Raw genomic sequence first — 14,091 nt, forward strand, 5'->3', positions numbered from 1 at the left:
AAATATGTTAGGATGGGTGTTACAAGAGCATTGTGGTCTTGCAACTGCGATGGCCCTAATAATGAATCTTTAAGGACAAGAATGGCATTTTCAACATAATCTATTCGAATTTTTAAAATTAGATTTTTGAGGCACAAATTAGCAAAGTCTTATTTTATAAATCTGTTTGTATAGAACTGGTACTTCCGGTTGATGGAAATGGCTGTAACAGGGATGCATTTATTTACACCTGTAGATCTGGCCTAGAACATGCAGAGCTGAATGCTTGTTTTGTAGGCCTCAGTTAGGTGGTTTGCCTCTGAAGTTTAACTTGAATCTCTTGTGAGCAAATAATTATTCAAAATACAATTAGTTTATTGTTATGTTTTAATCACCGAGGTGATGTTGTATTTACAGGGTTTTATGTAATTAACAGCTACTTTCCCATTTTAAATAAATTCAATAATCAAATGCCTGTAGAAGCTGGAAGGGCTAAAATGCACTGGTCTTGAGGTTACCAGCGTGCATTTTAACAACCCAGAGACCACAGCCTGAAACTGGTTGGTCTGTGTTGCGTTTTACTCTGTGAACTTTGCCTTTATGAACCTTAGAAACAGTAAAGCTATGTTCGTAGTTGTGATAGCTTTCAGGATATGAAAAGCTGTCAAATACTGAGATACACAGTGCTATGAGTTTTTTAAAAGAATTCTGTGGGTATTTGTTTTGCCTAAAACCTAAGGAGCTGGGTTCTTCTCTTGGTGCAACAAGAGAGTGAATAAAGCACTGAACAGCTGCTCGATCTTTGGATGTTCAGACGATGCTTTGTATATATCCTCATTTCAGATCACTGGTTATTCACAACGTGTGGTGCCAGTGGACCCTATGGCCCCACACAGAGCCAATGCAACGATGCCTACAGGAACTCCAACCTGAGTGTGGTTGTGGGAGCTGAAGGGATTCTCCAGGGCATTCAAATCTGGAGAGTACCAGCAACTAACACATACAGGTAAGGGAACCATCTCTGATTGTCATGATATATCTTCGCATTTGAAACTAATCCAAGCTGCAGATACATGCTAAGCATGTATAAAGTATTATATTCAGAAGTTGGACCAGACCTACAGGGGTTATAATTCTCCCTGATCCTGTGATTGCCCATCCTCCCAGTCTCAGATTTGTTGTCTGAAAGATGCAAAATTTTGTTGAAAGAGAGAAAAAAGAGAAACAGCCACCTGAGGCAGACAAATCTTTAACCTGAATGGTTGCAGGTTGGGAGACTTCTATAAGTAACTGAAAATTGAGTGTTTTGACCTCCTTAGGCCAAGGGGCAGACATATCCCGTATGCTGTCCGTCGAACTCTGGTCTTAGAATAAGTTTTTCCCACTGTCCACCTGGCATAGGAGGCACAATTGTATGTCAACATTTCTTATGGGACAGCTTGCATCAAGCTCTGCTCAGCATCTTGACTTTTTTGAATCTAGGCATATTAAGTTGAGCCTGTAAGCCTGGCACACCACTGTAGAATTGATTTTGGAAACCAGCCATCTTAATGTTCGGCTCTGTGATACTGAGGGCTCTAATGCTTGAATCCCTCTGTGGAGTTATTTTCAATGGGAGATGATCAGATACGGTTCAATGCCCCTTAATCAGGTTTTTACCAATCATTTTTCTCTTTTTGCTCTTTCTGGGGAAAAAAAGTACAATCAAAGTTTAGTTCAGTCTCTCTTAGTGGTAACATCAAGCCATTACATGCATCAGTTTGTAAGCAGAACTGTCTGAATCAATGACTGTCTAGTGGTGTTTTTTTAGTCACCATTCCTTGTTGAAATCAATGATGGCATTGTAGATTTCAAAGCAGAACATTCTACTGAAAGCTTTGAACAAATTTCAGTTAAAGCTTACTACCACCTTCCTTTTTTTCTTCTTATTGAAAAAGAGTATTAATATTGAGGGATAGATGTCAGTCTCTAACTGAAGTCTACTGCAAAGCAGTTTTGAGAAACTGGGTAGGCTAGGCTGGGCACAAGTTCTGCCTAAGTGCCTATTACCACGAGGATTGATGGTAATGAAAAAAGCATTAATGATGTTTTACTCAGCTATCAAAAATGAGTTGCCTGAGGTTAATAGAATTTTTCAGAACCAGCATTCAGTAAATATGGTTATAAAGTATAGCCCAAAAGAGAAGAGGCAATAAACTTACAACCTTGTCATTTCTTTAATATCACAGCCCAGCCCAAGAAGAGCCAGAATTCCAGTGTTAACTGTGGGCTCATTTTTGCTCCGCAGTAAAAACCGCAGGTCCCGCAGGGAAGACCTGTCTATTTAAGTCCTATAAATGACCTAAAAGGCTTTAGGTTCTGTATATCTAATAGATAGGTAACCTATATATGTGGATGACATTCTCTTCTATACCTCTTAAGGCTGTAGTAGAGAATTCACAGCCTGGGGAAAGGAGGAGGCAGTTGTGGGCTTAAATTAATTTGACGTCTTCCTGACTCTGGGCTGCCGAAGGGGCAGCGGAGTCCCCCAGTGCAGCATAGCCCTAGGAAAATGTCGAGTTGCGATATCAGTTCTGGACTTCCCAGAGTCTGGACCCACAGCCTGTGTCTAGCTCTCCCCTGCAGGCCTGCTGCACTGTGGGTCCTGTCAGCCTGAGAGCCATCTCCAGGATACCAGACCCAGAGATAAAACCCTCCAGCTGGCTGCTGGGCTCTGAAGAAAGCTGTTATTATGCTGTAATAGCACGTTTCACACTGCACAATGTAGAGCAGTGAGTTACATTCCTGATAATTGCATAAGAGGGATATAGATTGTGTGAACACGAGGCAGAATATGCATTGTTAAAATGCAAAGACGGAAAGCTCAACTTTGCACAACTTTCTGCTCACACAAGCTAACCCCACCCAGAAAACCCCACCATCTCTGGAGCTCTGGATAATCTGACACATACTGTAGGTGACCTCATTTGAAGACTGGAGTCCTATGAGCTCCAGTGATTGATACAGACAAAATCATCTGGTTTCCTTCCATAAGTACTACACAATGTATAACAATAAAGATAGGCAACATAAAATACTATTTTTTTTTCAGATTTCCTTCTAAGCATTCAGGAGGTCTCGTCATCCCATATCTAGGCTTATGATCAAGTATGAGAGAAGTGAACTGTAATAAATTACACGTTACCATCCATTATCCTAATTCTTTATAAAAACAAGAATCTTTGGTTCATTTGCTGAGTGCCCCATTTGTTATCACTTCCACTGCCCTCTTTTGTCTGGTCCCTTCTTGTAAGGTGGCACAAGAGTATGGCACAGTGGAATGCAAAAATGTGTCTTTCTAGGTTGGCCAGCCTAGGCACTACATTTTCTCATATTGTCAAAACTAGCTCAAGCATTTGCCCTGACTGTCTATCTAGAGGTGGGGTTGTTTTTTCCAGTGCACAGTGATCCTGATCCTTCCTGAATTGCAGTTTTCTTTTTCAGCTCCTACAAGTAGTAAAAGAAAAGGAGGAAGACAGTGGAAGGTATTCTGTGTTCTGGATATATCTGCTCAGGGTGGTCTGAATCTTTCTTCAAGGCCAATATGGTTAAATGGATTCCTCTTGTGAAAGAAAATTGTGCCTAAGGAAAGGGATCCTGCTAACACTTGAAGTCGAGATAACCCATCTGTTAAAATAGTGACACACGTTTTGAATAGGGAGTGACTGTCATCTCAGTCCACTGGGTTTTATTTGTCTGCAGCCTTTGAATGAGGCCAAAATGGGTTCTTCTGAACTTACTGACATCACTGCTTGTATGTGAATCTGTTTATGCACAGAAAAATATGGCCCCTAACTGCAGCCGATTAGCCCTGCCAGGTTGCCGTGCCTGATAGTGCACCTCATTAGCCATTGCCAAATCAACTCAGTCTTCAGATACATGCAGCATCTGTTCGGTACAGCCCAGTACTATGTCCATCACTTTCTCTGCTGGCTCCAGTGCAGCATTACTGAGGAATGATTGTTTTGGATATCGACAGTGGCATGAACATAATCATGTCACATTGTGAGGATCTAATGTGCTTTATGAGTCACTTGATGCTCCGTAGTTGCTTCGACATCAGAACTGCTCGATGCTGGCTGCCTCAGAGCAGGACCACGAGGTGAGTTCCTCATGCTAATGGTTCAGACAAGTTGGGGGGCTGAAAGCGAGCTGCCTGCCCAGCCTGTTCAGGGTGCTCACACACAATGAGCACTGCTGGTGCATTCTGCTTGTGACCTGTTTGCATGCAGGACTGTGCTGGGCAAAGACCAACCAGGTGCTGGAGGGAAGGAGGAGTTAAAGCAGAGCAGCTGTACTGTAATGAATAGGAAGCCAAGAGTAAGTTTTATGCTCTCAGCCCTGCAGTCACCGTTCGCGTGCTCCAGCTTGAACTTCGCTTTCATGGAAATAGCTGCAAAGTTACTAATGTCAGTGGAGAACCACCTTCTTATTTCAGTTCTAAGCAGGGCTTGCTGTATCACTTGCTCAGAAAGTTGAGTATCTCTTTCTTTTGTTGCAGCAGAGATGCGTGTTTTATAATGATTTTTATAAAGCACTTTGAAATTCTTTGATAAAAGAATTGCTTCAAGTATGTAAATTGTTTACATACTTAGAAAGTGAGAGGGAAGAGCTGAGACATACAGTAGTACAGTCAAATCTTTGAGTACATCAACAACAGTAAGGACCTCTCAGTCATGACTGCCTGAAATAAAAGCTCCAGAGCCTGAACTGGGACTGCAGCAGCCTGTGTGTGCAACCTGGCTGCTCCTGGCTGGAGACAGGGACATGTTCCTGGAGGCTCTGAGTTCAGCCAGGGGCTTTTTGCCTTCGTTTTTCACTGCAGGTGGTGGTGTGCCCATCTACTCTTCTAACTCCCTCTGATCCTGGGAATAGGAGGGCTGTTTCCCATCTGGTCCATGCTACCAGGATCAGTTGTGTTGTCTCCTTTCTCAAATCTCCCCGTCAATCTCGTGCTTATTGTTCTCTTTAGCCATATGTGCTGTACTTATCGGTTCTCTTGGTTCTGTTTTTTCTCTTCCTTGCTGCAAACCTCTCAAGGGTATGCCTTCTGGGAAACAAGATGTGTTTCGTATATTAAAGTTTGAATCTACAGGGGCTTGCTCACTCTATCCTCAGCAAGTGTTTGCCTATGAATCAATGTGAAAGAAGCTGTTTTGTAGCTACCCAAGTTCATAGGTCCATATAGATCAGACAACCTCAGTCTTCAAGTTTGGGTTTAGAATTATTTATAGCAGGGGTGTCAAATTCGTTTTCACTGGGGCCACATCAGCCTCACAGTTGCCTTCAAAGGGCCAAATTTAATTTTAGGACTGTATAAACGTAACTACTCCTGCATTTATACAGTCCTAAAATGAAAATGAAATTAATTTGACACCCCTGATTTAGAGCGTCAGGTCTTCAGGGCACAGCCCCGTGATGATGTGCAAAACATGCAGTTTCCAGTTTGTGCTACTTTCTACCTGTCTGGGACAACTCAGATGCTGGACTCTTTTTTTTTTTTTTTTTTTCCTTTTTTCCTGCAGCATCTCAGGCTATGGAGCTGCTGGTGGGAAAGGTGGGAAGAACACCATGGTGCGGTCCCATGGCGTGTCTGTGCTGGGAATTTTTGACCTTCAGAAGGATGATACTTTGTATATCTTGGTAGGACAGCAAGGAGAAGATGCTTGTCCTAGTGTAAGTCATTGCTCTTTCTGTTTTGCCTTAATTCCTTCTTACAAATCTGTGGAGTTTTGTTTGTTTGCAGAGAAAACTGTTGTCCTTGAGGAGTTTTGGGTTATGTGGTTCAAGGGTTAGCTACAGTTCTATGGGGAGGGTGTGAGTGAGAAAAGGCAAAATGCCATGTCACTGTGCTCACTTCTTCAACAGTCAGGCCCCACTGATAATAGACTACAGTTTCCTGATTGATCTGCGTATCTCAGAGCATCTTTCTGGGGTTTGGGAGGAAAAAGACAACCCTGCCTTCCTTTCCTCTGGAGATCAGTCTTCAAGGTTGATTTCACAGGGCTTTGTCTTTGCTCCGCTGTTGAGCCCAGCCCTGCCTCCGGAGACACCCACCTCACACGGCCTGTTTGGTTATTATCTGTATGGGAATGGGAGAGACAAATTAATCGCTGCTAAATCAGTCCTGATTTTTCTGTTACGAACCAATCATTGCTGCAAATGCCTTGACAGAAAGTGCAACTTTCACCATTTGCAGGCACAATAATCTATTAATCATTTAGTATTCTTTGGAGGATGAGGGAATAGGAGATTCTTATGGAGGAAACTAAGCATTACCTGATGAAATTTCACCTACAGGTTTGAGCTGGACATGTAAATGCTGTGCATTTCTCACCTGTTAGTGGCTGGCATCCAAGAGATGAAAGCTTAGCAGTCTTTTACAGCAGAGAAAGGTTGAATGATGTAGACAAGAAAGAGGGGTTCTCAAGGTTGGGTGCTGAAGTAAATAATGTTAAAACTGGAATTATACATATCTACAAACAAACCATTAATATGAAGCCTCTTTGAAATGAGAAATGCCCTAACTCAAACTTCCATCTAACGTCTATAACTAGGACATTCCAGCTGAGTGTAATATATGGACTCATTAAATTGCAGGCCCCTGTAATCTTAGTGAGAATTTATTGAGTGCTAATGTAATTCTTTCATTGAGGCAAAGAGATTGCATAGACTTGTAGAAGGGACTTTTACTAGATTGGATTGTAATCAGTTATGTCTCTGCCATGAAGGATTTTTTTTTTTTAAATTCAATTGTAATCTAGTGGTTCCTTTGGGTCATTGACTTTGTCATTTTATTAATCATACCCACCCAACTCCAAATCAATTAAGGAGAGGGAAGACTAAGGAAAGGAGGATTGTTTAGTTCCATAGGCAAGTCCACACACACAAAATGGATGCCATTCATTCTCTGGCACAACCTAGGACACGTTTTATGGCCAACAGAATAATTTGTAACTTGAGGATGCTTTTATCAGGCTCCTTCTCCAAAAGAAAACACAGAAGAAGGAAGTAGAAAGAAGCAGAAGGTCAATCCTACTATAACAACTGTTTGTGAATTTTTCCCTGAAAGTGTTGTTGACTTTGTGAGTTCAGTGTACATAAAAAGAGATTATTTCTGAGGTGAAACATACAAAGTAAAACAAGCTAGAAGCAAAGCTTGAAGCTTACAAACACAAGAGTCCTTCTTGTCATGCACAATCAAAGCAACAGTTACCTCTCTTAGATCATAGTCCAGAAGTACTTATAAACGATGGTTGAATGTTTTGCTTGAAATCAGTTAGTGAATTCAGTGATTTGCCTAATACAAAAGGTTCATTACATTTGGTGCTAATTGGTGAAGGGGAAAAAAATGCTAAGTAGGAAATATGGAGGCTTTTTAGTGAGGTATTTCCCATAACATTAGGTCAACATTGCAGTCAAAGGTGGGATTGCAGGTGTCTTGGTAGGTTTTGAACTAGCTAGCACTGGTAATTACAGTAAAACTGCTGCTACAATGTAAGCATCGGATCAGCATCAAAACTTGCTTGGAAACCTAAATAAACAGTGGGTGGCCAGTCTGTGCCAAGCTTGTTGCTACAGACCATGCTGTGACAACCTAGGTTAAAGCTAGCTCTGGTACATCTGCACGAGCCACCAATACACCTTCATTCTGGATAGATGCACACTGTCTGCCTGGCCCCAACCCATGGGGTGCTGGAAGACCCCCCAAGAAACTTGGATTCTCTCTATGTTGCTACCATTTGTCTGTTGCTTGACATGGGGCAGGTCACATCATCACCGAGTTACTCCCTCCTCCAGTTGTGAAATACAGATAGTTAATGCTGGGAAGTATTTGCAGTGAATTCTGCTACATCTTCTATGTTAAAAGCTTATGGAGCTGTTTTGCATGGTAATAGATACCAGCACTGAGCTTACTTCGAAATAATTCAATTAAAATGGCAACAGATTATTCTGATGAAGGTTGAAGCAAAAAGAAAGATTCTTCTAGAAGAGCATTCACTTGCTTCTGCTTATGGAGTTTCACTGGAGGACAATTTATTGGTTTGGGAGGGTGAAGGGTCCATGAGGCTTGTGGGTGTACAAGGACACGGCAATTTATTCCCAGAATTCAGACCCAGTCTTCTGTTTGCAGACTAACGATGTTATACAGAAAGTCTGCATCGGAGAGAACAATGTGATTGAAGAAGAGATACGTGTGAACAGAAGTGTCAAAGAATGGGCAGGAGGAGGTGGAGGTGGGGGAGGTGCAACCTACATATTTAAGGTATGGAAACATAGTCCCTGTGCACCTTCAGCATGAACACATCCTGCCACTTGCCTCTAGTATCACAGCCTGAAATACCTGAGAACCCTTTATACATCTCTGGGGAAGGGTCCATAAAGTGAGCTCTGGGTATGGTTAATTTCCAGTTGATAGCAGTAGTGAGCTGGGTTGGCCCTTTATGGTTCTTAGGACAGCTACACAGTATGGCCACACTTGCTTCTGTGGCTTGGAGTTTCCTTGGCAAAGAAAACAGCTTGAATTGGATTTTTTTCAATGCAAGCTGAGATGCTGAAGCGTAATTCTACAGTAAAAGGCAAATTCCACAGGACTTCATTCAAATCTGTCATTGCAGAACATTAGACTTCAGCTACACATTTGATCTGTATGGTGTAATGACAAGAAAAGTTGAGGATAGCCTGTATGTTTTCTGTTGGCAACCCTATAGCTAGGCACCACTGATCTTTTCTGTCATGTACTAGCTGAGACAGTACTAATTCCAACACTGGTTTCAGTCATTAACAATATGTTTGGATCACCCAACTTCTATGTAATTCTACATAACCCTGCATGCTCGGACAGTTTCCAGTGTAGCAGTCCTTTACCAGTGGAGACACTATATTGCATTACATAGAGCAGCATTCCTCAGCTGTTTCATTTGATGGAAGTCATCACATGGTAACATTACAATCTTTCTAAGAGCCATCAGCACTGCAGGTACAATTCACGGAGCTGCTGATGCCACTGTTCTCTGTTGCAGAACGTGGTTGAACTAGCGCCATTCATTAATCTTTTGGATGTGGTTGCATAAATAATGCAATGGTAATTTGTAGTGCTGAGCAGCCCTAGATGCCTGATTAGTATAACATTACAGTAGCTAGCATGTGGTTGAACTTCCATTTGTGTGTCTGACTCAGTTTGAACGCTGCCTTTATTTCTGAATTTGTTAAGATAGAGAATGGAGAACCTGTCCCCTTGATAATTGCAGCAGGAGGTGGTGGCAGGGCCTACAGGGCCAAAACAGATACATTTCATCCAGAAAGGCTGGAAAATGATTCCTCCATTCCAGGGTTGAATGGAAATTCAGGAGCTGCAGGTAAGGAAAGTTTAATCTTTTAAGAAAACCTTTGTGAATATGTGATACTCCCAGATTCCTCCTCACAAGGAGGTGAGGTGAAACTCACGAAAACACAGTTCAGTGGGAGCAAGGGTGTTAAACAGATGGGCTAAATACAGGTATTGAAGATGATATAGCCATAACAATGGCAATATTTTCCCAAAATAATGCAGTATTTCTCATAAGAAAAGATGTTTGATTTTTTGGTGTGGGAGTTTGCAGTGCCAACTTAGCCATCCTCCTCCCTGCACCACTTCCTGCTGTGTAGACATACAGTTTCCCTGGCTTATGCAGAAAGAGCATAATTGCACCCTCGTTAGAAGTCTCTGTGAAGAGACCTTGGACTGATCATCCAGCAGAGATGAAAGTGAGTCACTGGTGAGTATGTTGTATTTAGAGCAGGACTGGGACCTGTTTTCACATCCTTTTCACTAAATATGCTTTTTTCTCCACTTCAGAACTGACATAAGGGTTTTTCAAAAGTATTTTTTGCAAAGAGAAGGAGAAAGCTCTGATAGCCAGAAACAGGTGACTGGGGAGTAGGCAGGGATATCTTTTTACATTTTCCATAGAAAATACTTGTCCTGTGTGGTAGGTGAAAAGAGGTGCAGATGACTGATGTGGTCAAAAGCCCTACAAAAAGGTCACTGTAGCACTGTGTAGCAAGCACATCCCCTCTTCTAACCAAGGCATGAGACTCACTTTCAGCTGAGGTGCTTCCAAAGGAGGGCTTGTTTTGCAGCTCCCTGCAATGTTTTTTTACACAAAATAATCCCTACCTGTGCCTTTTCTCTTCTCTTAACTGCAGGTGGTGGAGGTGGCTGGAATGATAACACTTCCTTCCTGTGGTCAGGAAAATCCTTGCTGGAAGGTGCTACTGGAGGAAGATCCTGCCCCCAGGCCATGAAGAAGTGGGGGTGGGAGACAAGAGGGGGTTTCGGAGGGGGTGGAGGGGGGTGCTCCTCAGGTGGAGGAGGCGGAGGATATATAGGTAAAGTGGCTTCATGTTCAAGGTGTCCCTTCCCCTCCTTTAGTGCTAATGATCAGCAAAACACTGATAGCTAATTCTCCTGTAGCTAGTGTATTTGACTGTTATGTACTAGTATGTCTGTGTTGCCTTTTTAGCATTACATGAATGTATGGCGTTTAGTCTTTGAGCAAATAGCCGGATGTCAGTCCTTCAGCTGTAATCCTGGCTTTGCACTCTGCAAAATGTGCCATCAAGATCCTGCTGCGATTCTTGAGCCTTCCATTGGCGGGTTACAGTGCTGAAGAAGGAGGAGCCACAGGCGATGTGCTCCCATTGCCAACACCTGTGGTTGGAGGACTTTGGTCCTGGGGACCGGCAGCCAGGCCTTATGCCAGGGGAAGGACATGGCTTCTTCTACCCTGCCCTGCTGTGGTCCTGCGCAGGTGGCCTCTGGGGACAGGTTCAGGCTGCCAGCCAAGACCCCTCTTAATAACGATGGTAGTGTTGACTTCAGTCAACAAGGAGCTCATTTCGTGTGCTGTGGGTCTCAGGACAGCTGTCAGATGGCATTATGTTGATTATAACTGGTGTGGGCCAGATTCAAGATCTCTACTAACTTGTAATCTCCTGGGCCACGTAGTTTCTTCAGCCATCTGCACTGTGGTGGACGTTTTAACCCCTGGATCCCCACAGCTTAAATCAAGTGTATGATATACTAGAAATCCTGAGAGGAGGTAAAGTGCTTAAACCATGGGTGTCAAACTCATTTTCACATCAGTCTCGTGGTTGCCTTCCAGGGGCCGAATGTGATTTTAGGACTGTATAAATGTAGGAGTAGTTACATTTAAATGATGAAGTGCATGTTTTGTACCAATGTTACTGTGTAATGCTGCTTTTTCCAACAGAATGCCTCACATGACATAATTTTAATGTCACTGAAGATGGTTAAAGGGGAAAAGCCATTTTTGGGTGGAGTGGGGGACTCTTTGCATGCTTGTACTACATAATACATGGCCCCTACTGTGCTTCTAATATGTTCTATGTATTGCCCATACTTTGTTCCTAATGTGTTCTATATGCCCAAGCACAAGTGAGTAACTCATAAATTCCTTCAGTCCCCACTCCTGGTGGACCACCCTGCTTTCAGGGTGTAAAGAAGAGAAAGGATATCGAGTTATTGATTCCTGACACAGTACATACCTTGATCAGCAAGGGTACTGAACTTAACCCTTGAGCACTGGTCTTTTACCATCTCTTGACCACATTAATTTTAAGAAAAACTTCTGTGTTTTCGCAGCATCCAAATGGTTAAAGGTGAAGTTTCTGGTTTAGGTGTGCCTTAGTTTGCAACAGTCTGCCTAAAACAGAGCTAAGAAATCGATTGTCACAACGTGTTGTGATCAAATTGAAGTTCTAGAGATGAAAGACCAGTGGTTCATGCCACAACTCACGAAGTGTTCCCTATATGTGAAATACTTTGATTTATTTCTTTTCTCATTTGGATGCCTCCCTAAATATACTGAAGTTGTGCATGTTGCAATGCTTATCTGTATTTTAGTGCTAATGAGCCTCAGTCTGTTAAGGTAACTTCTGGTTTGATGTAGGTGGCAATGCTGCAGTGGACAATGACCCAGAGATGGATGGGGAGGATGGTGTGTCCTTTATTAATCCAATTGGTACTTTATACACTCCAGCGCTTAAAGGTATTAATGTTGGTCAGAAGTCTTCTAGTGGGTTTCTTTCATGTTAAGAATAGTTTGCATCTGTAGGACAATTTAAAAGCCTTTGGGTACAGCTTAGTGTCATTGTGAGCATAAGGAGAAAGAAAGATAGCATAACAAAGTCCAATGGAAAATAAACAGAAGTAGTAGGAAGACAGCAGGTGGAGAAAATGTCATGGATGTTAGAAAACACTTCCCAACGAGATAACCTACCAGACTATAGAATAATTTTGTCCAAAAAAAGTAGTAACAGAACCTCATAGTTCAGGTAATTTAGGAAATAAGCAGATAAAGTACCTGAATATTCAGTAACAAACATGTTCCTTAGAGCATCCTTCAGCAAAGTATCCAGGCTGGACCAGGGAGTTTCTACAGAAAACAGTGCAGTGCTGCCCAGCAGTCTGTGGGAGTGATAAATACTGCCACTCCAGCCTGTGTTTGCTCAGAAGTCATCATCTTCAATATGTTTGAGATGTGTTCAGAAAATACAAAAATATTTCTTTATTCAGGAAAAAAAAAGTTTGCTTCAGAACAGCCAAAAGTATTTTCAAATACCGATGAACTCTGGCCTGACAAATTCAGCCGGAAGGTTTTGAAAACATTGCAGTGTTTGATCTCAAAGGGAGGAAAGGCCAGGATGAGAAGGGTGAGCCTCAGGGACTGCTGAAAGGGCAGGTTTCTATTAGGCTGGGCAGCAGACTCCTTCCTAACCTGGTAGGACCACTTGCTGCAAGAGAGTCGGTGCACCTCAGCTGCAGTGGGGCTTATTTAGCTGAATGTTATTTTCTACATGAGAAAGTACAGGAGCCATGGAAGGTGGGGAGAAATCAGTTTCTTAAATGGGTCCCACCCTGCCACATCCAGCAATTGTGTCTACCGTGTCCCCTGTTTCTGTCAGAGCCCAAGGGAACGATATGAATAATCTTTACAGTAGTTAACTCAGCTTCTTTCATCCACTCCCTAGTGACAGAGGGGCATGGAGAGGTGGATATTAGGCTGCATCTTAACTGCAGTCACTGTGAGATGGACGAGTGCCGTGTTGATCTAGAGACTCAAAAAGTCATTTGCTTTTGTGAACCAGGCACAGAGTTGGCTGAGGATGGTGTGTCTTGCATAGGTAAGTAGATGTATGAGGTAGGCTGGTAGCATGTGAAACAGAAAATGCATGGTAATAATCTGTATTCTGGACTGTAAGACATCCTGAAAGTGTTCTCTGGTCTCTTTCTCAAAACTGGCTCCTGTTGAATGTTACCTTCTTTCCTGATGGTATATGCTGCAGAGTTATTTTGCTAGGCTATGGACACATCGGTGCTAAGGCACTGGTTTGCTTTACAGCAGTATGTTTGGCATACTGGGCAGCACTGAGGAGAGTCAGATTTTGCATCTGGTTGTGCTGATGCTCACATTCTGCTCTGAAATCATGAAAGTTTGCACACTGAAGGAGTTGTCCAGCTAAACTTAACTTCCAGGTCTGTCCTCTTAGAAGGGAAAAAAGGGCAATGTGAAGCAGAATATACTTCCTGTGGGTTTGGACATAGAAGGTGCATGTGCAGAATTGATAAGAAGTTCTGAGTGAGTGATCTCTGAGGAAAAAAAAAGGCAGTGCCTGTACTTGCCTTACTTAAAAAGCAAGTGCTCAGAGCTCCATTACTTGGTTTCCTTCATATTCTTGCCCAGCAGTTAGAGCAAGTGCCTCCAGGATCACTCAGCATCCTGCTCTCAGCTTTATCACTGGCATGGGAAAATTGTTCTATATTTCTACCATTCCCATCTGTAAAATGGGTAAAAAGCATGTTCATATTGACAAGGTGAAGTAAACCTTAATAGATGCCTTGTGTGGTCCCAAGTGAGCATGCAGCTGTGGGATACTTAGTACTGCACTTACTGTTATCAGGTTTTTCTGCCTGGATTAGGTGCATTTAGGAGATTATATATTGCAGTCCTCTTTCTGCTTTTGCTGTGGTTTGGCATTGGTAGCAGCACTTTAGTGCCCTGACAATGT

The 14,091-nt window shown here is 42.5% G+C and overlaps 1 protein-coding gene across 2 annotated transcripts in view; it reads left to right on the plus strand.

Annotated features, from left to right (window-relative positions):
* Positions 1-14,091, plus strand: part of LOC136100169 (ALK tyrosine kinase receptor-like) — a 106,905-nt gene that overhangs the window by 72,357 nt on the left and 20,457 nt on the right. Inside the window, exons 8-14 of one of the 2 annotated variants that reach the window (XM_071805915.1) lie at positions 823-985; positions 5,544-5,694; positions 8,153-8,284; positions 9,233-9,377; positions 10,207-10,389; positions 11,973-12,071; positions 13,054-13,206. In XM_071805915.1, the coding sequence (XP_071662016.1) occupies positions 823-985; positions 5,544-5,694; positions 8,153-8,284; positions 9,233-9,377; positions 10,207-10,389; positions 11,973-12,071; positions 13,054-13,206 (1,026 nt within the window). The other variant, XM_065835027.2, reaches the window with a different exon arrangement.

This window comes from Patagioenas fasciata, chromosome 3, assembly GCF_037038585.1.
Source record: "Patagioenas fasciata isolate bPatFas1 chromosome 3, bPatFas1.hap1, whole genome shotgun sequence".
NCBI lineage: Eukaryota > Metazoa > Chordata > Aves > Columbiformes > Columbidae > Patagioenas > Patagioenas fasciata.